At 39.2% G+C, this 26,184-nt stretch overlaps 1 protein-coding gene across 3 annotated transcripts in view; it reads right to left on the bottom strand.

The window, feature by feature from the left end:
* Positions 1–26,184, bottom strand: part of KCNQ5 (potassium voltage-gated channel subfamily Q member 5) — a 514,433-nt gene that overhangs the window by 151,546 nt on the left and 336,703 nt on the right. For all 3 annotated transcript variants that reach the window (XM_060615936.3, XM_060615937.3, XM_060615939.3), the window contains exon 2: positions 24,001–24,091. In XM_060615936.3, coding sequence (XP_060471919.2) covers positions 24,001–24,091 — 91 coding nt within the window. The remainder of the gene's footprint in view (positions 1–24,000; positions 24,092–26,184) is intronic.

Genomic DNA, 26,184 nt, shown 5'->3' with positions numbered 1-26,184 from the left:
GTGCTCTTAAAGTCACATCTACATGAGGGGAAAGGGTGGCTTACGCATTCTACTCCACCTGCCACATCGTGGGTTGGAGAATTCTGTCCTTGGTACAGAGCCACAGTGGTGCTCTCTGCTGAAGTGCCCAAGTTGGTGGTAGGGCTTTCTGCGCATTCTCTCCTTCCCCCCTTTGGGAAAAGAAAGCAGTCTCACTGAGTACTTTTTTGGTTCCCCATCCCAAACCAAATTAAACCTTAATGGGTTGGAGATTTATATATGGGCGTGTCTACATGCAGCCACATGTGTATGTAGCAGGGATTCATGAACTGAAAGCTAGAAAAACTGAAAACAGTTTGCTGTACCTTGAACTAAACCCAGGTATTCATTCTGCTATGGTTTTGCAAAAAAAAAAAAAAAAAAAATCACAAATGAACCTGTTAAAGTTGGAATTGAAGCTAAAAGCTCTGAATCAGATCAAAATGGGAACACCAAGAAAGTCTCCAAAATGAATGAAATCAAACAAAGTTTTCATTTGATTTGAATTGCTAATTTGCCAATTTCTCATTATCTTATAGGCTTTTCTTTCTCTTGGGAACTGTTATGAGCTTGCCCCCAAACAATATAAGTAACAACTTAAAATTAACATTGCTACTAGAAATAAAATTAGCCTATTCTATTGGTTTTATAATATGAAAATATGTAAAGGCAATGGGTTTTTCTTCCTTATAAAAATTTAAAATACTTATAAAATTTTAAATAAAATTCCTTAAAATAACAAGTAATATATTTCAATAAAAAGACATTCTTGTACTTATGAAATTGGTACATGTCAGCCAAGTTGATTATAAAGCAAATCTTATTGTTTCCTGTTGGTGAAATTTCTCTTGAAGGTTGTGGTGAACACCTGCGACAAGACAAGAGTTAGGATAGTTGCAGTGGAGTGAATGTTCCCTACAAAATTCAGACGTTGAAGCCTCAGCCCCCCCAGTGTGATGGTATTTGGAAGTGGGCCTTTGGAGGTAATTTGGTTTAGAGTCAGTCATGAAGGTGGGGCTCCATGATGGGATTAGTGTCCGTAAAAGGAAGAGAGACAGAGCTGCTTACAGGTTCTCCCACTTTTCCTGCCCCCACCACATGGGGACACAGTGAGAAGGCAATTGTCTGCAAGTCAGGAAGAGGGCCCTCATTGGGGAATAAAATCAGTCATTACCTTGATCTTGGACTTCTACCTTCCAGAACTGTGAGATATAAACATTTGTTGCTTAAGCCACCCAGTCTACATATTTTGTTACAACAGCCCAAGTGGACTAAGACAAATGGATTTTGTGCTACCAAAAGGCTGAGAGTCAGGTCAGGACTCAGCATATTCTTAGGAAACTTTTAGAACTTTTTACTTTTGTTGGGAGTATGTCTCAGCCCTTATAGCTACCCTTGCTTGGACCAAAGAAATTACTCTGATAATGAGAGGTCCCATGATTTTTAGAAAATTGGCCCCTTCCCTCTTCTTTCAGGGTGTTTGCATAGTTTAGTATAACTAACTCTTCTGCAACATTTATTTCATTCATAGGTGTTCTGCTTTTCATGAATTCCTTTTACAAATGTATACTGAATACCATAACCATGCAGTAGAGAGATGGGCAATGTGGCTATCACCCTTGAGTTTATAATCTATTTGGCACTATAAGATATGCATAGTAGAACACTCATAAAATTATGTGCAGTAAGTGCTATCTGAGTGGTGGTCTTTTGTTTCCGGAGAAACTCCTCACTCATTGTAGCAAATCCTCTACCCAGGCAGGCCCTCACAACAAACAAACTTCAAATGTTTGTTGAAGTTTCCTTCAGTTCAAAACTTCAGGTTCAGCAAAAACTAATTAGCATCCAGCTTTATCAATCCATTAAGATCAAAATTCTGAAAAAGGGCTGGTTAGAAGTAGAAAAATTAGGATGAGTTAATTGGCCTATGATTTTGGTCTAACCTGCCTATTCAGCACTATTACACTAATTGCAATTGGAGAGTGAATGGGTTCTCACCACAAGAAGTCTCAGTGTCAGTGTGTGCTTATTTTGATTAATCGAAGGTACAGAATAGTAACAGTAATTACCTAATTTCACTCTTATGATTTATAGCACTGAACAATTTTGTTTTCACTTGGGGTCACCTGATGATATCTCTTTTCTTTTTACTATCTTACTACTAGAATGATAAGATTTTTCGCCTTTGGTTAAGAAAGTTTAAGAAAATGTTTTTCCACATTTTATTTATTTTCGAGAGAGAGAGAAAGGACAATGACTTCAAGTAAGGGGTTTGTACTCAAACTTTCTCAAACTCCTTCTGACAGTTTTTGAAACCAACTCTAACTACCCTGTGCCTGGTAAATTGAAATTGACCACACTATCTCTGGTCAATAAAGATAGTAAATACTCTTAAGACAGGCTGGGAAAAGAAAAGAAAGCGAGGGGCAGTTTGTTCCTTTTATCTGAGTATAGTTTGGGTGGAATCCCCAAATGTTTTAATGTTTGGAGGAAATGGAACTTCAGGCAAGAGCCAAAGTGGCTCTCCTGAAGCAGCCAGTGTTTTATTAACTCGGTAATGAGGAAGGCAGATGCTGTGTTGATGGGGGGGTGGAACTCTGAGAACCTCAACTGTTGAGCTGTCCAATGGGAAAAACACTGCCTGTTGGTAGACCATGAAAACAGTGGGCATAATATGGAAGAAATAGAAACCTTTGGGACCATGGCTTTCTGAGGAGGAAAGGCTATGGGGCAGGGTGGTGATGGAGTCCAGCATAAATCAGTTACTTTCTTGTTTTCTTTCCATGTCCATAAGCTATAGACTGCAATGCAGACCTCCATATGCTACTGGGAGAAATCCCCATGCTTTCTTGGGTCATCTAACCCACCTTTCTTCTAGGCCTCCTGATAGAACAGGAGCTATTTTGATTTAAAACAGTCTTGGTTTCCTCCTCTCTTGCCCATAATAATTGTTTTCTCTTATAAGCATCAAAATGCATTTTCTTACCTAATGTTGTACATGCCCCCCACCCCATTACCATAGTATGTCTTATTGGTGTTAGTATACTCTGTGGTAACAAGAACAGTTTCCTTCGGTGAGCATGGAGAGGTAGGAAAACACATACCTAACTCTGTACATATTGCACATGTGCTGGCACACACACCTGTATGTGCACTTGCACAAAAGCTTTCAGAGCTGATATTGGGATTCAGTCAACCAGGCTCATGTTCAAGAAAAGGAGAGACAGAAATCTAAGAATGAAAATCTACAAGAGACCCTAGTAACAAAACATACCACACAAATAGAAAATGCATATCTGTTCTCAGGGCAATCTTTCATAAATATAAAATGTTAACTATCCCCAAAGTATGTGAGTCAGTGGCACTGTCACAATGTTCCATTAATAACACGTTCTAAATTGGAGAAAAATGTAGTTTTCTGACCTTTTGAACATTAATATCATAAAGACAAATAAAATATATGCAAGATCACTTATTTTCATAGTTTCAATTTTATTAGCCATGTGAATCTTCACGTGAATCATCTTTTATGAAATCTGTCATGATCCTGGGATATTTATTTATGTGTCTAATTGTTTCTAGTGATCCCTCAAGATCATTCAAGACTAGTCATGCTATAAATCAAGTGTACTCTTAAATTGGGTAAGATGGAGGGCCTATTCACTGATAAACTTGAACAAATTTAATGAGTTCCTCTGCCTATTGTTCATTTGCACCATTAAACAATAGATTAAGAATGAATATATCTTTGGGGCGCCTGGGTGGCTCAGTTGGTTAAGTGTCTGACTGTTGATTTTGGCTCACATCATGATCTCATGGTTCCTGAGTTTGAGCGCTAGGTTGGGTTCTGCGCTGACAGCACAGGAGCCTACTTGGGATTCTCTTTCTCCCTTTATCTCTGCCCCTCCCCTGCTCTCTCTCTCAAAATAAATAAACTTAAAAAAGAAAAGAATGATTATGTCTTCTATACCTACTAGCTTAAGAAAAAATTGAGATGAGGATAAAATGAGAAAGATATTTGGGAAATTTCCAAGTGTTTTAGAATACCAGCTTTTATGATCCCTAAGCATAAGACAGCAGATGGCACGTATTTATCAATTTGATTTACTAGTAAGTTATCCTGGCAGCAGAATCCAAGGAATATTGGGGATATCCTTTGTTTTTAATCATAACCTATTTCTGTGTTGTGTTATTCACCAAGCCATGTTCTGATTCCAATTTGTTTTTCTGAAGTTTCTCTGCTGAAGAGAAAAATGACTTCACTTGCTACATCTAGCCTTTATCTCAGACAGAGATGGCTCCGATTGTACATTAGCCAATACTCTTATTTGCCCATAATAGTATGTGGAATGCTATTTCTGCCAAACGTCACATCCTCACATCATTGACGTATCTTAATTAATACGTTATCGACTTCTTGTCACCCGTTATGCACACCTGCCAAACAACCTCTGATTGGAGATGGCCTCCTTCTGCAGGATGGATTGCCATCACTTGGACTGATTTGGAAAATTACTTAGTGTAGGAGGGAACTGATCTGTCACAGTAATTTGAAACCCTGCTCTGCTCTACTGCTCTTTTATTTGGTTGAAGACTTATTCCTACCTGGCAACACGACACTTGATTTGGAGACCACAGTAGTAGTATAATGATATATGAGAGGACTGATTGACAATTTTAACTAAGAAAGCATCCCGTACACAGTTCGTGAAGAAAGTTGTGGAAATACAGACCCATACATTGACTTTATGGGACACTAACAAAAAGTGGGCCCTGAGCAAAAATAACCATCTATTCAGAAGTAAGGCACTGCCCCAGAAAAGAATGCACTGGAGAAAGTACACTCCTTACCATTTCTGAAGCAGCATGGAATGCCTGAATAGATGTAAAGTGATATAGCAGTGTCAAGTTGACCTTTTGTAGAATCTAGACAAAAGAAGTCCTGGAGCAAGGTGTGCTGAAAGTAAATTTGCTCAGAGTGAGGGGGGTGGGGAGGTGATGGGCTGAAGAGAAAAGGAACATCTACCAACAGAGGTGGATTCTCCTGTTGAAGCAAAAGGGCCCTGGGAAATTTTCTCCAATGAAAGGGAAACCGACTCTCTCTTCTTTCTCGTCTGTGTTCCCCTTTATCATCCTCATTTGCCTTCCAGGCTAGTCCATGAAGTCTCCAGTGAAGAAATGCTGTCAGGCCCACCGCAAGGTAGTCTGATTAGGCAGCTGTGTGTATCACAGCCTCTAGTCATGGTCAAAGCCCCGACAGTCTCTCACCAGGTGTGGTTGTAGGGGAGACTTCCTTGCTGTTGCCCTACCTCGCAGCCCCATATCTTGACAGGCAGGGAATAGAATTGTACTAGAGCAAGGATTTCACCACCCTCTCAGCCAATTAAGAGTATCTAAAAGTTACGGAAGGTAGTTTTCAAAGACTAGCTTTATATATCTAAAATGAGTTATCTTATCAGAGAGTAGAAATTGTTTATACTTCTGAAAAGTTCCCATTTTTACAACTTCTTCCATTATTTTACTCTGCATGTTTACATAGTAAATGCAGGCTCAGTGGAATCTTTTCTTTTTAAAGAACACAAATACAATTCATTACTTCCATTCAGCCTTCTCTAATTCAGAATTTGTGATAATTCCACTAGAGTCTGGGTAACACTTATTTTTGTGCCATTTATTCAAAGAGGATTTACTAGGCAAATTAAGAACAGAAATGAGAGGACAAGGGGGAAGGTTTAACATATTTAAGAGGAAACAGTTTTCAAGATCTTTAATAGTACTTATTTGCATTTAAACAATTAATGGAATAATTACAACCAAGCCATCTCATTAATTAAAGAAAACCCAGCAGGATCTTTATTTGGCAACAGTTAGCAGAGATTCCCTAAGTATCAACTCAATGGGAAATTGGTAAGAAATATGCCTTCTCCCAAATTCTAATTACCCCCTTTCAATCATCTTAAATGTTTCCCAAACACTGAGGTAAACATTCCAATAAGCTGTAGCTAGCTTCATAAATTAGTATACAGATATGCATCAGTCTGTGCCATAGGTATCTCCAGGATCCTGTGATCACTGAAAGCAGCCCCCAACCTAGTAGAAGCATGACAAGTGGAGCAGGAGGAAGGGTCCGTAGCTGATCCAAAGGGCTTGTGTTCTGTTCTGGTCCTTTTTGTATCTCTCTTGTGACCTGACCCGGTAGATAGGCCTACTTACCTCTCCCTCCCAGGTACAAGCCCCTAGAGACCTTATAAACTACAAGTTTCCCTTCCAAGGAAACAGAAAGCCAGCACAAAGACTTGATTAGGTCATTTTCAAACACTGGGATCATTAATTTGGTCCTAGTAGGGCACTTAGGACAAAGTGCAGAAAATGGAGATTCCACCATGTTTCATTAATTCACTTAGCAGAGAGCAGGGGTTCAGAGCACAGAAGGGCTCTGCCACTTACTAGCTGTGTGACTTTGGGAAATTTATCTTAACCACACTGTGCCTCAGTTTTCTTTTCTATAAAATGGGGATATAAATTCCTTCTTTAAGGGTTGTTACCAGGGTTGAAATGACCTAATATTTGTACAGTGCTTACAGCTGTGCCTGACAAGTAGAAATCACTTTATAAGTGCTAAATAAAATGAATTCATTCATCTAATATTCAATAAGTGCTTACTACATGACAGGTCCATTTCTAGATGCTGAAGATACAGAAGTGAACAGAATCAAAACCTCCTGTGTTCTTGGTGCTTCTAGTGAGGGAGGCAGATAATAACATAATAAATAAGCACATGTTACAGACATCAGAAGATAGGTGCCACTGAGAGTGATAAAGGAGGGGAAATGTGCTGAGGAGGGCTGGTGGATGTCCAGCCTTAAACAGGAGAGTCAGGGTAGGCCTTTCTGAGCAGACTAGAGGTTGTAGTTACAAGCCTGATGCAAATGCCCTGAAGTGTGGATGAGGAACAAGGAGACAGGGGGGCTGAAGTAGATTGAGTAAGGGGAGAAGAGTGGGAGGTGAGGACAGATGGGAATGGACAGGCAGACAGTCTTTAAGGGTCATTGTAAGTGGGTCTTTTAGGTCACTGTAAGAACTTTGGCTTGCTTTTTTTTTTCCTTTTTTTGATGTTTATTTATTTTGAGAGAGAGATCTAGTGAGCAGGGCAGGGGCAGAGAGAGACGGAGACAGAGAATCCCAAGCAGGCTTCATGCTCAGAGAGGAGCCCGATTCAGGGCTCAAACTCACGTAATGTGAGATAGTGACCTGAGCCAAAGTTGGACGCTCAACTGACTGAGCCACCCAGGTGCCCCAGAACCTTGGCTTTTACTCTGAGAGAAATGGAATGTGTTCTCCAGGACAAAGGCCTTAGGAAGAACCAGCCTGCTTTCTGTCTCCTCACCCACCATAGCTGCTCTGTTCATTCTCCAGGTTTTGGTAAAGATGGAAGATCTCTCTGAGAGGAACTGGGCACCCACCAACAATGGAAGAAGCAGGGTGTGGAAACTCAGACGGGACCCATATGTCTGTCTATTCTAGGCAAGAAGATAGAAATGAGGCTCTACTCTGAGAATAGGCTTTCCCTGATGTGTACTAAAGTAGAAGCTTGAAGCTGTAAATATATTATATCATATGTTCATTAGACGATTTCCATAATTATCAGAACCTTCAAGTAGACACTATTCTGCTCACTGCCAAGTGCCAACCCACAGGTCTTCATTCCTAGTCTGCAGTGTGGCCCTGAACTGACAAGCTTCCAAGAGCTTCCACTCTGAGGAGATGAGAAACAATGTTAGATCTGATATGATTGATCAGCAGTAAAGGAAAGAAGAGAAGCAGATACAGAATAAAATTATTTTTTATTTAATTTTTATGTGCTTTCCAAACAAGATAAATTTAAATGGAAATTCAGAACACGTGAAATGTTTTTATTTGTAAGTTTGTAGGATATAAAACCCGACAATCCTTGTGTATCCTGTTCTGCTTAAATGCTTCTCTCTTTGGGAATCTAGAGCATCAATAATGCAACAGTTTTTGTAAAATTGCCAGTTTTTTCCTCAAATTTGATAAATGTCTGGCTCAAATTCTCTGAGATAAGATGAAGATAGTGAGAATCAGATCCCTCTTTACTTTTCTGACAGCTAAGCCGAAGCTGGGGAGAAGAGACTTCAAATTTCCCTTATTTTCTGACTTTAGGGCTCCATGTAAAAGAGTGACCATAAAGTGAAAATATTATTAAAGAAGCTATGGACAAAATAGTAATCTTCCCCCATCTCTCAACCAATTCTTCTGTGTTCAAGATGTTAAGAAAAATATATGACTCATAATTGATACTATTACATAAATGTTGAAATCTTTGAGTGTTAAGGGGACTGTTTTTAAAAAATATTTTTTTAATGTTTATTTATTTTTGAGAGAGAGAGACAGAGTGCAAGTGGGGGAGGGACAGAGAGAGAGGGAGACACAGAATCTGAAGCAGGCTCCAGGCTTCAAGCTGTCAGCACAGAGCCCAGTGCAGGGCTCAAACCCACGAACCATGAGATCATGACCTGAGCCAAAGTTGGATGCCTAACTGACTGAGCCACCCAGGTGCCCCAATTCAGGGGACTGTTTTAAGCAGTGCTGAGCTGTGGGTGACTACTGGGCACGCAGAGTGCTCTTAGCATCTCAGCATCCTCAGGCTGGGCCATGATTCACAGAAGTTGAGTGTGGTTATTTGCTTTGGTGATTTTTTTGTTTGTTTATTGGAAAGAGAACCTACTTGAATAATGTTTTTGTTCATCTGAAATGTGAGTCTTATAAAAAGTGACTAGACCATGGTGGTTAGAAATTTCCATCTTATAATTAAAAACAAAAAGTTGTTGGCTGTCAACAGAAGCATAAAGATGAATGCTCTGGTGAGGGTCAGATTATGTTGAGGTTTTATTTCATCCCTCTATATTTCTGAATGTTACTGAGTCAAGAGAAAGAGTAATCCCTCATTTCAGATGAATTTTTCTTGGAGACTTTCCCAAACAATTAATTCCCCTTTTCTTTGGCTTTCCTGCTCTCATCTCCTAAAATCTCAAACTTTGATTTTTTAAATCTCCAGCTATCATTTGATGACGCATCAAGGGAAGTATACATATGTAGGCAACCTAAAGCTTTTTTTTTTTTTTTAATTGTTTCCCTTTGCAATCATTCTGTCCTAATGGTGCAAATACTTGTGCCTGTGACTGAACTCTTCTACTAATAATTTGTTGCTCGGGTATTTGACCAGGATTATTTATGTCAGAGGCTTAAGTCCTTAGGCTGACTTTTTACAGTTCACAATAGCTTAGTGAGTGGTTCTCAAGAGGGCAGGACATTACCTATGAAGTGCTAGGAGGCAATTTTGATTCATCCAATGATCGTTGGAAAGGGAAATTATATCGGGTAAGATGCTAGATTCCTGCAAAGCACTGATCCCACACAACCTTGGACATTTATGTAGAGGAAAGGAGCTAAGCTTTCCAAGGTGCTTTGTTTCTGGGAGAACTCCAATCTTCTGTCATATGGGACAATGAACAGCATCAGGTGATTCCCCTAAAGCTTCAGGGCTTTTTAATCTTACATTTAGGTTTAAGAATGGTTCTTAGTGAGCCCTTTAAAGTTTTTTTGTTTTTGTTTTTGTTTTTAACAAATTAATTAATTTCCCTTAGTCTTCAGTGCAATACTGATCCATACATCCTTTAAAGGAAGAAGGCTCTATCCACAATTTTGCTTCCATCACTCAGGACCACTAGACTTTGGATGAAGACTGCTGTCTGCTAATACTCTAACTAGTTAAATGCTAGCATTGAAGATGATGCAGGTGGTAAGCCATGTCCTGGGAAGGCACCTAATTAAATGCCTCAAGTCTAAATTTAGACAGAAGGCGTGCTTGGCATCAAGATTTCTAGGGGACATGGCATAACAAAGAGCAGTAATATTGGGTCTGATCTTAGAACGGTTTACTCATCATAATGGTGGCTACTGTTGTACAATTTTCTCACTCTCCACCTCTCAGGTTTCCTTCATTTCCCTACATATCCATGATCTCCAAATATAGACTGCCATATCTCCTGGACTATAGATAAATATTATTAATATGTTTAAAAGTAGCCTTTCTTCTGAACCTGTCGAATGCTCTGTGTTCTCAGTCTTGCATAATGGCATCACTATCTAACCACAGTCCAAAGTCAGAAAGTGCAGGCATCCTCACCTCCAATCTCTCACCTTAAACAACTACTCCTTGTTGGCTTGGCCTCAGAAATGTCCCCTGGGGTCACCCGGGTGGCTCAGTCCGTTAAGCGTCTGACTTTGGCTCAGGTCATGATCTCATGGTTCTTGAGTTTGAGCCCACTTTGGATCCACTGTCCCCCTCTCTCTCTGCCTCTTATCTGCTCATCTCTTTCTCTCTCAAAAATAAATAAACATTTTTAAAAAAGAAAAGTCCCCTGAATTCAGCCTTTCCTTTCTATTCCTTCTGCTTCTGTTTTAGTCCAGATGTTCACCATACGACTCAGGGCAATGCAGCAGCCTCCATTCTCTCCTGTCCTCCACTGCTCCTTCTCTTTTTCAGTTATCCTCCAAGGTGTAGTGAGAATTATCTTTCTCAAACCCAATTTGATCAAGTCATTGTGCTATTCATCAAAATATTTTTCTTTTTTTTTTTTTGATTCCCATCACTTACAGCATAAAATCCAAATGGCTTTAGAAAACTAGGGTCTTTTCAGTCTGGTTCCAACCTTCCTCTGAGCCTCTCTGTTCATCTACCTTAAATTTGGCCAGACTGCCCCAGACCTTTGTGATTCCAGACCCAGCTCAAATATCCCCACCTCTGGACACCTTCCCCAACTGGCAGTGGAGAATCATTTACTTCCTCTGCTGTAACTAATTGTTCTTCTTACACATTTCTTTCCTTTTTTTTTTTTTAACAATTTTTTAAAATTTAAGTTTATTTATTTATTTTGAGAGAGAGAGAGCACAAGCCAGGGAGGGGCAGAGAGAGAGAGGGAGAGAGAATCCCAAGCAGGCTCCATGCTGACAGTGAAGAGCCCAACATGGGGCTCCATCTCACAAACCATGAGATCATGACCTGAGCCAAAATCTAGAGTTGGACGCTTAACCGACTGAGCCACCTGGGCTCCCCTTCTTACACATTTCTATTACTCCATCGTATTTATAGATCACCTACTCTCTAATTCCAGTTACTTTTGGTTCTCTCATTCACTTTTGGTTCTTTCTTTCAAGGTAAGAAATTGGACCTTTTAATTCAAAAAATGGTTTGGAATTTCACTCTCTCTTAAAAACTCTAGACAGAATAATTTACATGAGGTTAGGGAAAAGGCTAGGGCATAAAGCCTAGAATATAATAGGCACTAAAGACATGCTTGTCTAATGCCTGGTTTAAAGCAAAATACGTGTCAAAAGTGAAATATGGGCAATGTTATTATGTGAGGTCTGAGGAGGAAGTGATAACTATGTCTCAGTTTGATTAGGCTCAGTTAATCCAAAATGCCATTATAGGAAGCTATTTGGAGACTTTAGTCCCTATTTCTTTTGCCTTCAGAGATCATTAGTGAATGATTTAGTCATTAGTAAATGACTTTGTAATTAAAATATATTAGTGTTGAATAACTGACTAGGTCATTGCAATATCTCTCTTGTTGTGTGATCTTATTCTTTAAAAAAATTTTTTTAACGTTTATTTATTTTTTGAGAGACAGAGACAGAAAATGAGTGGGGGAGGGGACAGAGAGAGAGGGAGACACAGAATCCGAAGCAGGCTCCAGGCTCTGAGCTGTCAGCACAGAGCCTGATGCAGGATTCAAACCCACAAACTGTGAGATCATGACCTGAGCTGAAGTCAGATGCCTAACTGACTGAGCCACCCAGATGCCCTCGCCTCCCAATCTTATTCATTTTTAATGTTGGCTACAGAATCATTTTATACTATTATTCTTTAATGTCAATGATCAGCCTGCTTTGATATTAGGTAAGAGTACTTGCTTTAATAACATGAATACTTGATTATCCTAGATTCAAAAGGGTATTGAAACTCAGCAGAAAATAAGAATGAGTGAAAAAAGAAGAGGTGAAAGTTAGCAAATAATCTTTGTATTTTAGATTTTGAAAATTGTGTTCTACTACTTAATTATATTTGCCTTTATAGATCTTCCAAAGGAGTGAAAAATTGCTTTTTGGAATTTCATACTGCTAAAATTAAAAGATTAATTGAAACCAGAGTATTTTAATGTCTCCATGGAGGCACTGAACTTATATACTAATTATGAAAAAGCCTGGTATGAGTAGAGGAGAGTAAAATCTGGTTCTAGTCATTCATTTTGTACGTTAATAGTTTTATTTTGCACCTCTTTTCTTCCAGATATCAAGTACCTCTTTTGTCCCAGACATTGGGGAGAAAGTGATGAACAAAACAAGGGCCACTCTTAATGGAGCTTGTATTGTGTTGACAGAAATCAGTAATGAATAACAGTGACAAATAAGCAAGAAAATATCAAATAATGGTAGATGCTATAGAGACAACAAAACAGGGATACACATGGAGAATTACTACCAGTTTCTTTAGACTGGATGGCCAGGACATTTAGTTTTCACACATTTATTGAACATCTCCTATATGCTAGGCCCTGTCAGGCATACTAGGAAATATAAAGACTACTAACATATAGTCCCTATTCTAATGTAGTTTTCAGTCTTGCAGAAATGAAATACATCTTCGGAAATCAGTGATCATAGTGGAGGACAATGAACGCTGTTAAAGACCACCCACTGCTATAGACCATTCTCTCTGAGCTGTGCAGGACCCCAGAACACAGAGGAGAAAGAAACAACTCCTGGTGAGCTGGGGAAAACAGAGAGGTGGGGGGGGGGGGTGGAGAGAGAGAGAGAGAGAGAGAGAGAGAGAGAGAGGGAAAATCCCAAACAAGCTCCACGCTGTCAGCACAGAGTCCAACCCAGGGCTTGAACTCATGACCCATGAGATCATGACGTGAGCCAAAATCAAGAATTGGTCACTCAACTCACTGAGCCACCCAGGCGCCCTGAAACCTATGGAACTTAAAAAAAGAAATCTAGTGAAAACAACAATCCTAATAAGACATTAGTGCATTTAAAAAGATTTATCAAATTCTAACAAGGAAATGCTGCAATAATTCCAGACTTCACCTACACCAATGTGAAGATAGCTTGATGGAGGGGGATGTCTGGAAGGGCACAGATGGCTGGATCATGAGGACAAGGGCCCTATATCACATGTCACAGGTAGAGAGGAAGGCATAGGCTTTGCACAAAATGCAGTGATATTAAAGATGGATTATTTCCTTTCTAACCTTATATTTGTGTCTTTTGCATAAGATTAGGGAAAATTGACTTATAAGTGCTTCCAAGGCAGAGCAAGTGTCCAAAATTAGAAGGAGGATATGGGCACCACTGTGGTTTTTTTTTTTTTTTTTAATTTTTTTATTCTCAAGTTAGTTAACACAGAGTAGTCTTGGCTTCAGGAGTAGAACCCAGTGATTCATCTCTTGCATATAACACCCAGTGCTCATCCTGAAGAGTGGATATGGGCAGTATTGTACTTTTTCAGCTTTGCTGCATTGAGCTAGGCTGGTATGCTTTATGCTCAGCTGCTGTTATTTGGGAAAAATCATCTTTAGCTTCCATGTTACGTTGACATCGTTACCCTATTTACAATTGCATATGAGGTGATTTGCATTATGGAAACAGAATAGACTGCATACGCATAATAGTCAAAATTCTCCACCTGACTTAACTAGAAAAATAACCTTAAAGAACCATCGCAGACAAGGATGGGGACTGTATGAGTATCTCAGTGTACAGCTGGTGTGTGATGTGTGCCAGGCTTCTGGCTCACAGCATACCTGGTAGGTGCTCAGTGAATATTTGATGAGTGAATAAATGAATGAATGAATCAGCAAGCAGCACAAGATAAAGCAAAGAAAAAAAATATCCTTCTGTCTGTAGAGGTGACTCAAGGAAATGTATGTCCTCACAACCTCTGCCCTCAGACGTAGCTGGGTGCTTCTCATCTCTGACCCCCAGCTTAGACTCTCCAACTCTATGAACAGACAACCTCCCCAACCTGGTTATACAATCCACTTTGCGTCAGTTGGCCCTTGCCATGCTGAACATGCAGTTTGTAGAGAATTGCATCAGAACAGAAGAGAACCAGAAGGAGACTGAGGAAGGAGCCTGCTGGAAAGAAGATGGGTCAGCCAAGTAGGACAGAAAACTGTCCAGATTTACACGGATGGTTCTCCAGTCATTATTAGCATGAAGTCAAAGAGTCAGGGAGGCTCACCACCCGTACACTTCTACATAACACCTCCAATTATATTGAGATTTCTCTTTATTTTTTTTTAATTTTTAAAAACATTTATTTATTTATTTATTTATTTATTCATTCATTCATTTATTTGAGAGAGAGAGCGTGAGTAGGGGAGAGGGGCAGAGGGAGAGAGAGAAAGAGAATACCAAGCAGGTTCTATGCTGTCAGCACAGAGCCCGTCATGGGGCTTGATCCTACGACCTTGGAATCATGACCTGAACTGAAATCAAGAGTTGCATGTTTCACTGACTGAGCCACCCAAGTGCCCCTCTTTCTTTTAAGATTGCTTTTGACATTGAGTCATCCTTGATTTCACCTGATTTAAAAAATAACGTTCATGGGGTGCCTGGGTAACTCAGTTGGTGAGCTACTGACTTTGGCTCAGGTCATGATCTCGCAGTTTGTGAGTTCGAACCCCACGTTGGGCTCTGTGCTGACAGCTCAGAGCCTGGGGCCTGCTTCGGATTCTGTGTCTCCCTCTCTCTCTCTGCTCCTCCCCTACTTGTGCTCTGTCTTTCTGTCTCTCAAAAACACATAAATATTAAAAATTAAAAAGATAATAAAAAAACGTTCAAGAGAGTGACTGGTGGGGAGGGTGAGAGAGTGGGTCCTCTCTGGCACTTGCACTTCGGGGAGGGGGTGTTTCCTCACGTTCTCCACTCCTGACCTTGCCCAAAGGTGGTCTGGGTCTGGGGTTTGCACTTCTTTGTGAAGGTTATTCTTCTGTGTTCTTTCGGGAGGAGGGCTTTCCAGGTTTTCCCATGGTGCTGCGATCTTGCAGCACTGAATCTCCCTCAATTAGTCTGCGGGCAAGCCAAGGCTGGAGGGCTTGTCACCCTCGCAGTCTCTTTCCTGTTCTCCATTTTCCAGTAATGTTCTGTGGATTCATTGTGATTTATAGCCCCAGAGGAAGCCAGGTCTGCAGCATTTTCATTGAATCCAGCCTGTAATGGTGTTTGTCAAGCTGCCATTTACAGCTTGGAAATTTTTTCTCTAATCTACTTTGCAGAAGTGTGATGTGTCTTCTCACCTTAACTGTGACCCCTGATGTTTGCCTGTGTGGGAAAGGGGACCCACCCCATTGCTTCCAGCTTTTGGTTTTGTACGGCACTAACCCAATATTCAATACAGGAGTACGATTCGTAGTAATCTATATTGAAAATAGTTTTTGATAATCTTATTTGTTACTTTTATGAGAAACAGATGGGAAAGGTATATTCTCTCATGTGCTTATGTCTCAAAGTGGTAATTAAAAAAATGTCAAATTAACCCATTTTTATTTCATCTCCTAATTTCGCCATTTATTCTTTGCAAACCCATGATTTCCAGGCTTTTAATTTGCTCTAGACTCAGTCAGAGGTTGTAGATGAGAATATACTTTATGATATCCTTCCAGGGCGGGATAATGTCTTATTTGTATTTGAGACTCCAGTCCCTGGCACAGACTGGAGTATAGGAAACTTTTAATATATATTTGAGTTAAAACTGCAGTGAATTAATTAGTCAGGATCCAGGGAAATATCTGGAAATCTACAGAGAGAAGATAGCATCTGAAATGAGGCAGGAAACAAACAATTTGGAGCTATGTAGTATGCGAGGGGCAGAATATCTCACTTCTGAGAAGAGCCCTCCCCAGACTCTCTGTGAGGCACCGACCAATGATTCGGAATTTACAGTTTTGATTTAACCTCTAAACCATCTATATTGCTCTAGTTCATCTCCTCTCCTCAGTTCACAGTGCCTCTGTTTTGTTGAGGGCTCCATCATGCTTCGTATGAATGACTTCAGTTGCTTCCTAAATGGCTTCAATCCTACTCCCGTGCTTTCTAAGGTCAGGTATTGCATCTTGTTTTAATTTTGGTGCTGTATCTACGATACTGTGAAACTTCAATATTGATGTTGTGCAATTAAACAACTGGACCTCTTCTTTCATAGAATATTTATTGATAATTTGTACCAGGTACCACCATATTAAGGGGTGTTGCTGAATTGGCTTTGGAGCCTCTTTTCAGGAAATTTTTAGTCCAACCGGTGCCTCATTTTTCCCCACTCATCCCCAGCTTAGTCTCCTTCAGCTGTTGTTGGGCTTCTTGCCTTTCCTTGGCTCAGTAGGTATGCTCCTGCCCAAGGCTCTTATTCTTGAAGTTCCATCTGCCTGGAATGTTCTTTCCTCTAATCTCTGCATGGCTTTTTGCTTCACCTTCATTTAAGTCTCTGCTATAATGCAACCCTTTCCAGTGGACTTCTCTAAATATACTATCCATTCCTCTTTCTTGCTTTCCTTTCATTTATAACACTTAATATATCAATTTGACAATTTGTTTACTGTAGATCTTCCCCATAAAAATGTGCATTCCATGAGGACAGAGATTTTGCCTATTTTATTCATTGCCATGTCCTTAGCACCCAACAGAATGCCTTGCTTGTATGGATGCTGCATAATTATTGTTAAATAAATGAATAAGGGAGGAGATACAATGTCAAGTAACCCATGCCAAAGGAAATTAGAAGGAAAACACAGTTTATTCCAGGAAGAGCAAGTAACTAAGTTTGACCCAGGTTTCAAATGGTGGACATTACTTAAGCCTGGAAGGGTAGTAAGGGAAGAGTGTTCTTCCTTCCATTGCCAACCATCTTGGACTCTGTTATTTTCTAGGAGCCCTCTGGTGTTCATCATATCACCTTGCTTCTCTCTTTCTCAGCTGAATATACTTTTGTGGAGCTCAGGACATCAGCATTGGCGTGAACCTAATGGAGTGTGGTTCATTCACAGTTCTAAGGATGTCTGCTGCGTTGCTCCTCAAGTCTGGAAACAGAGTTTCTCAGGGTGGCTCTGTGATAGATTGGCCACTTGGTCAGGCACTGATACTCACATCAGAAATATGTAAAGTTCTTGCTTTCCTGACTACAGATGGGGACGTGGTCTTTTTCAGGCACAATTTCATTATCTTTAACTCGAACAAGCCTTTCCTCTGGTATCTGAAATACTTTTCACAGGATAACTTACTATATTATTATCCCTCAGTTAAGATTCAGCGTAGGTGTTAAACTACTCCTGCTCTTTCTTTTCAGTCATCAGCAGATTGATGAGGATTGTTAGTCTCCATGAATCATTTGAAAGTTTATTTGCATTTTTCTTGATGAAAGACAAGCAAAGGAAAATAATTGCAGTTTTCAATGTTCATTGGGGTATTCTGAGAGCTTTCTGCAGTAAATTACAGAGATGTGATAAACATAAAGAAGGATCACTCATTCCTCATATCTGACTGCTTAATATCTCATACTCTGTCACTTCCATTACAAACATACGATTTAATATCCTCAAATGGATTCTTATCCTTATCCTTTGTTATCTTCTCTTATAATGTTTAATGCCAGAACTTTAAATGTAGAGACTTAATGTAATCTTCTACATCAAACCCATATAATTTTATGCACAAACGTTTCTACTTTGCAAGGACTAGTACATGTGTTTGTGGCTGATGTTCCACGTTCCTAATACTGATAGATGGGAAGTGGCCACACCTCTAATTCTTCAATGCCATGTTAGATGATGGATGCTTATATAGCAATTAAAAAAACCCCACATGCACCCATATTAGAAAAAGAAAACAAACATGCAACACAGATTAATTATGTAGTTATTAGCTTTTTAAGGGGACTGTTCACTTTACAAAAGAATTCACTACAGATTTTCTTTAAATAGTAAGCTCCACTAGTGCATTTAGTATATAATTAGATCTGTCGAAATCGGATTCGTACACATTCAGGAACTGATTCATTGTGCAAAGAAACAGCAAACCCATGTTTGCTTCACTACATGAAGCAAAACCAGCAAAACTAGCAAATCTGCATATGCTCTGTTTAGAAGGTGCCAAACACCCAGATGTTTGGGAAAACCTGAATATTTGACCATGTGTTTGAGTACTCGACCAGATGCTTCGCACAATCCATTTGTGGTTTGGAGTCTTTCTAACACAGCAGGAGGGTAGAGAAGCAAATATACTAAGACATTCACTAGCTTCCTTAAAATGATAATAGCATTCTTTTGATTGCTTGTGGTTGGGCAGTTTTAGAAATGACCACCTTCAGAGAAAATTCTACATATAATACACATCACTTTCATTAAGTGGAGAGATCATCTATTTTCAATGGGTTGAACAACCTGCATTTAAAGCCCTAGAATGACTACTCTAAAACTAATCTGGAAGGCCAGAAGTTATCCAGTGGAGAGGAACTGCACTCTAAACAGCATTGTTCTTAAGAAGGTGGGATACAAAATGCTAAAATATATGACCTCAGGCTAAGGAAATCAAGACAAACCAAAACAAAACTTTCCACAATAGTTTAACCTGGAAAGAGAAGAGTTTCCTTTAACAGCACTACGATAACCTGAATAATGTGAGCTGGGACTAGAAAATACAACTTTATACTTGACTATTTACCCCACAGATCAGGCTTGTGCTTGTTTACAAAGCAGTATTTAGAATTCTTGATACAAAGAACTTATAGTGGTCCAAACTGATATACCCATTTATGATAACTTAGTAAGTACACTTTCTATGAAAAAAAACCTAACTTTTTCCAAGTAAAAGGATTGTAGGCATCACTTGACATATATATATATAGAGAGAGAGAGCCCAAAAGAAGCCTTACACCTTTGTGAGCAGCACAAATGCACTTTGGTAGTACCTGTCAGTCTTGACTAAGAGGCAGGAGAATATGAGGTTGCTGGCTACTGAGAAGACAGCCCAGGCTTTTCATCAGCCAGGCCTAAGATGGCATCTTGGCTCTGTCTTAGACCCAGTGCATGATCTTGCACAGTGTAATTAGCCATTTGGTAAATGAGAGGACTACTACTTAAATTGAACGTTTTTATGGTTTGTTTTTGTTTTAATAAGAAATCAACGAGTCGGATAAATGAAAGGTACTTAAAAAACGCTAGCTAGCTCCCCTTCAGTTTTGAAGAATTTTTTACAAGACATAGGAAATTAACACCAGCTTTGAACTGCCTTCGGTATGTAGGTACACAGTTTTGTATTATAGTCTTGAGTTCATACATGTTATCCGCAGAGTGAGGGCAGAGCAAGCCATTCTGGCAGATCTAGTTATCCCTGCCTCACGTTGCACCCAGCAGATGCAGATACTGAGGGAAGAACTTACGAAGCCGTGAGCATTTTCATCAGATGCATTTATCAAAGAACTACAACAATAAAAATCTGTTTCATTAGTCACCAAAAGTAAGTGGTTGTTATGAACACAGGCCTCATGGTGAATGTGTGCCATGGAGTCACTTTTAGTTAGATGAACACATTTGTATAGAAAGCTGTCATAGAAAAAAAGAAAGCTGCCATAATTAGCCATGTTTGTGGTGAGAAAATTCTAGCAAAGATCCTTGTTTTGTATTAGAAAAGTGTGGTATTTTCTCAAATGTAGCAATTTCAAATATTCCACTGTTCACTATCCTTATTAGGCTTCACTAATATGGAAGAACCAGTGGTTACAATATTTGCCAACTTTCTCTGTGCTGAGCCCTGTTCTCAGCACTTGAATTTAAGTCATCCTCACAACAACTTTATGAAGTAGGCTGTATTATTATGCACTTTTAACAGACGAGCAAACTAAGGCACAGAGAAGTGGTTTCCCAAAGGCACACATATAAAGAGTGGTAGAAGCAGAATTTGAACTCATTGTACCCAGCTCCAGAGTCTACACCACATTGTTAGGGCTGTGTGCCATGTTTCTGTGGAGAGCCATAAGGGAACCTGGTGCATAGTATGAAACCTCAGTCCACACAACTGGGAAGAATAAAAGAGCAAATTCACACAGCATTTGTGTGTATCCATTTGGCTGGTAACCAAGGCCAGTAAGTCACAAGTTTATAAGTAGCATTGGGAGTGCAATTCTAGATGAGAATGATGAGGCCTCTTCCCTTGGGATGGGAGATGGAGAGCCAAAGACTCTGTGAGAGCAAGACCAAGTCCAAAGACTGGTTCCCTCAAACACAGGTGGAAAGCATGAATGTCACAGAGGGGCTTGGCAAGTTTGTCCAGGAGCCAGCTGGCCTGTCATGTGCTCCGTCAGAAGTGTGGGTGCTTGTTACTTGCACAGAAATGGAATTACAGTTAGAATATGGGAACATCTTTTAAAGTGTTAAAAAAAAAACCCACACGGGACAGAGCTATGAAAAAATATACAACCGTGATGTATGATTTATATAGAGTTGTTCTAAACTTATTTCTCTGGTGCTTTATTTGTGGCCAAAAGTATACAAAAGTGACTTTATTATGAATTTTTGCAAACATTTTAAAAGCCATTCATATGACTATTTGGGTGGCAATTCTTTAGATATGTTTTATCTTGGGAACTAAAAACATTGCTAGTCAGAGTTGTGTTCTATGAATTCTGTTTGATTAGATGTTCAGAGGATAGACAGACTTCCAAATCAGATTAACTGTCTCAAACATACATATTAAAAGGATAAATGAGATTCCCTAAACCATTAAGAAGGTATCTGTTGGCTTTTTCCAATATTTTACAACCAACTGAACTTTTATGATAACCTAGATTAATCGTGAAAAAGAATTAAAACATGCATGCTTTTTCATTTTATTAATACAAAAATAAAAACAAAGCTTATACTTGAATTATTTTTTTTTCTACATGATGTATGTGTGTGTGTGTGTGTGTGTGTGTGTGTGTGTGTGTGTATTTTAGCATTCACTCAGCTAACTCAGGAGAGCATGAAACCTTTAAATAAAACATATTTCTTGGAGAAATGTTGATGCAGAAGAATAACATCAGGGAAACCTTAGACCTGCAACACAGTCTGCATATTTCTAGGTAGGTTTTAAGAGTGTGCTTTGGTTTAAAACATACACCTTGACCATTTATCCCTATAGTGCAACAATAGGAGAATAAGCAAGCACTCTCCCTAGGGAAGTAGAGCAGCCTTTCTGAGAACATGTATCTGCAGCAATTACTGCATTGCTGAAAACAAATGGGACTGGTTTCTGCTTTGCTAAATCCAAAGGCATTCAAGACTGAGGGAGGAAAGAAGACATACAAATGGCCAGCAGGTACTCAATTGAAAAGGTGCTCAATATCAATAATCATCAGTGAAATGCAAATCAAAGCCACAGTGAGATACCACCTCACACCTATTAGAATGGCTATTATAAAAAAGACAAGAAAGGATGTGGAGAATAGAGAACTGTTGGTGGGAATGCAATCTGGTGCAGCCACTATGGAAAACAGTATGGAGGCTCTTCAAAAAATTAAAAATAGAACTGCCATATGATCCAGCAGTCTCACTTCTGGGTATATATCTGAAGAAAATACACACACACACACACACACACACACACACACACACACACTGGAATATTATTCAACCTTGAAAAGAAGGAAATCTCACCATTTGTGACAACATGAATGGACCCTGAGGGCCTTATGCCAAGTGAAATAAGTCAGAGAAATATAAATACTGTATGGTCTCACTTATATGTAGAATCTAAAAAACAAAAAACCCTTCAACTCATAGAAACAGAGAAGACTGGTGGTTGAGGCAGGGAAGGTGAAAGTGGTCCAAGGGCACAGACTTCCAGTTATAAGATAAGTAAGTTTTGAGGATCTAATGTACAGCATGGTGACTATAGTTAACAACAGTGTAGTGTATACTTGAAAACTGCTGAGAGTAGATCTTAGAAGTTCTCATCACAGGCACACACAAAATGGTAACGATGTGAGATTATGCAGTGTTAACTAATTTCATTGTGGCAATCATTTTGCAATATATATGTGTATAAAATCATCAAGTGGCATACCTTAAGCTTACACAATGTTATATGTCAATTATATCTCAATAAAGGTGGCACAAAGAAAACAATTGAGGAATATGTGACAACATCTACATTCTTATCTACTCAAATGCACCCTAGTTACTAAACTCTCATGAATTTGTTCACTGCTCAGAAAGTTTTAAAAATCAAGGTAAAAATCAGCTTTGGGATTTTTAGGAATATGTTTCTTTGGACTATTTAGAAACTCATTAGCAAAGGCTGAATTTATGTTTCGGAGATTTGAACGATGTAAACCTAACATTTTGAATCCTTGACCTGATTGTGAAAAATTCCTTTTTATGGGATTCTTAATGCTTGATTCATTCATTCATAATCATTGGTCATGCAGTAGACCAAGTTTTTCATGTTTCTGAGTCTAAAAATCAGATGTACTTTTTCAATCTAAAATTCCTATTTGTAATTCTGTATATGAACTTAAAGGCCAGCTGTGCCTTAGACCTTGGACTCAGATCATTTGTTGTTATCAAAGGGGTGCATAAGGCTAAAAGCCCACTTGCTACCCAAATGGAAACCTTATAAGTGAAGCAAATTCCCAGTGTGCTTTTTGGTCTGTTTTCTATGTTTGGTTTTGAAATAGCATCCTCAACATTAACAATATACCGCTGAGCACAATTTGTATGGAAACAAATTGGGATAGATTGGTTCCAGGCTCAACAATGATTTCTCCCTGATGTAGGACGGAGACTTGATGAAGTCTTGGTAACTTTAAGCACAAACTGGCCAACTGAAAGCATAGGTAGCAAGAACAGCTGCCCTCCAGTCAGTTTATATGAGTTGAGATCTTTCAGTCTTCATCTTCAAGGTAAGGATAATTTTCTTATATTAAATGTTCATTGCTGTACATAACCCATATCTGTTTATTAGGGCACATAAAAGGCAGCTTACCCCATACCCTCTTTTTCTTTCCTTCTATGTAGTCCACAAGGTTTTATAGAAGTGAGTTGTTCCAACTTATAGTTCATTGAGACAGTTCTGAGACTGTCAAGTCTGATATTTTTTGGACTAAGTGACTGGATCAAAATGGATGTAAATGAACAAAACTTTCAATCAGATGCAATTTGAGTATACAGTGATACAGTTTAGTTGTAATAGAAAGTAAAAGAGCTTAAAAGGCCCAGAATAATTCAGACTAAAATATCTTGGGGTCTTTTTCCATTTTAAAATGAATTGAGCAATTCTGTATGGTTGAGGATTGACAGCATAATGGAAACAGAGCTAACTGCAGAATTTCTTACCAGGTGACTTGTGTTAGCAGCAAAACTCAGAATGTAGTCTGTTGGTCGAAAAGAGCATGAAGGAGCCTTCTGTTTTCTTATGAGGTGCTATATTCTCCTAGTTCTTGGCTAATTACACTTACCTACTGCCACATTGCAGTTACTAGAAAATGCTCTCTACCTTTTAATTTTTAGCAATGTAATGAGAGACCTCATGGATATTTTTATTCTTCTTATAATTTGCTTATTGTAATAGATAAACATAGGTAAAACTGCTTCCAAGTCCTGCCTTCTGGTTTTGATGTAACTGCAACATAAGATATTGCTATGTAATAGTAATGCTGAATATCTGTATATATTCCTGAGGACTGGCTAAAAGGTAAAATGGTAGGCCAATATTTCAGTGATCTTTGAAAGTTTTATACTTCACAGTAACTCTTTTTTTTTCTAGATGGAACTTTGTGGTGGGATAAAATGCATAGCATAAATATTATACACAGTTCTTATATAAACTTTATACACATTTTTGCTCATATGTATCACTTACCAGAATCAAGAGGCAACTTGAGGCCAATTTTGTGTGCTCAGGGATGGTGGAAAACACTGACAAAATCAAGCAACCAAAGACAAGGAGAAAACTGTAAAACAACAACAAAAAAAGAGAGAAATCTGATAAGAAACTTGCCTTATCATGACAGACTTCATTTCTTTTCTATAGTTTAAAGCACCAGACCCATTTGAAATGGCACTAATTAAATAATAAAAACCTTGGAAGGGACTAGCCGTTTTGAATGTCAAAATATAATATGATGTATGGTGCACATAGAGTTCCTTTACAACTTTGTTGATGAAGAGAATTGTGTGTGTGTGTGTGTGTGTGTGTGTGTGTGTGTGTGTGTGTGTGTTGCATGCTGTATTTAAATGTCTGCAACTAAGAATGTGTGAATTTCCCATAAATCCTTTCCCAAGTGGGGATCCTGAGAAAGGCCTCAGTGTGTTCTTGCCATCCTACTCCAGGAGTACATGCTGCAGCTGATCTCCTTTCAAAGAGGCAGAATCCACCTCAATGTGGTATCGTTGGTGACCCATCAAGTGTTCTAAGCCACTACTAAGCCACTGGTTCATTTTCACAGTCTAATTTTGTTTATGGATATTTGTCATTCCTTTATAATATTCATAAGAACAGTAAGGGAAGGGAATGATTTTTTCTGCTACCCATGTATTTTCCATTTCCTTACAAACTGCTAAAGAAATGACTCCTCAGCTCTGTCTATTCATACGGCAGTCATAGCGTGCAGAAGTGAGAAGCAGCATTTTCTACCAATCAATCTACAGACATTTTCATTCTTAAAATTGTGGTACTCTCAAGATCCAGAGGGGGAGCTGAGTTCCCAAGGAAAATGTCTAATAAAAAGAGAAGGCTCTTTTTTTTTTTTTTAAGTTTATTTATTTATTTTGAGAGAGACAGAGCCCGCATGAGTGGGGGAGGGGCAGAGAGAGAACGGAGACAGAGAATCCCAAGCAGGCTGTGTGCTGGGCTCAAACTCCTGACAAACCATGAGATCATGACCTGAACTGAAACCAAGAGTTAGAGGCTTAACCAACTGAGTCACCCAGGCACCCCGGAGAAGCCTCTGTTCTAAAGTTGAAGTTACTTATCCTGAAATGCAAGATTGAAAACAATAACAACAACGAAACACCAATCCCTGAGCTACTTGCTCTAGGACATACTTTTTACTTTTACCTATCTCTGGGAAGCGCATAGAGTAATCTCCCCTAAAATACCAGTTTCCACATTATTTTTTTTAATGTTTATTTATTTTGAGATAGAGACAGAGAGAGCATGAGTCCGGGAGAGGCAGAGAGAGAGAGAGGGAGAGAGAATCCCAAGTAGGCTCCTCACTGACAGCATGGGGCCCGATGTGGGGCTCAATCTCATGAACCATGAGATCATGACCTGAGCTGAAATCAAGAGCTTAACTTCCCAGTTGCCCCAGTTTCCACATTCTTTTGTATGGCAGTGGAGTTCGTCCATGTCTCCTTTCGGCTTGCCCTGACAAGTCGTCCAAGTCTTTCTATAGCATTTGACTGGGAACTCCCAAGGACCTATAGCCAGGGATTGGTAAATTGTGGCCTAGGGAACAAATTTGGCTCTTGAAGTCTGTTTTTTGTAAATAAAGTTTTATTGTCACATAGCTACATTCATTTGCTTATGTATTGTCTACAGTGGCTTTCACGCTACAGCTACAGAGCTAAGTAGCTGTGGCAGAGACAGTATGGCACACGAGACTAACATATGGACTCTCTGACCCTTTAGAGGAAAAGTTTGTGGACCTTTCACTGATACCATGTATTCTTTATTTCTTTATACCTATCCCAAAACAGAATCAAGTTGAAGCTCATAACTGCCTATGTTCTGTATGCTGGTAACAATGACTAACACTCATAGAGGGTTTCCTATATGCTGGATATGGTGCTAAGCCACTTTCACATGTGTTACCCATGTTATCCTCACAAATAGAAATATCACTATTCCTATTTTACAGATATGAAAACTGAGAATTAAGAACATTTTTTAACTCATCCAAGACTGTGTAGCAGAAAGAGGGTTCCAACATTGTTTGTCCTTGAGCTGCCGCAGAATGTTGCTGAATAAGTGTGGATAGATAAGAATGGCAGTAACATTCTTGGTTCTGCAAGACTTTTGGGGATACCTCTATATCTCTTCAAA

Source organism: Panthera onca, chromosome B2 (genome assembly GCF_046562875.1).
Source record: "Panthera onca isolate mPanOnc1 chromosome B2, mPanOnc1 haplotype 2, whole genome shotgun sequence".
In the NCBI taxonomy this organism is placed as follows: domain Eukaryota; kingdom Metazoa; phylum Chordata; class Mammalia; order Carnivora; family Felidae; genus Panthera; species Panthera onca.
This window is presented reverse-complemented; position numbering and strand designations above follow the sequence as displayed.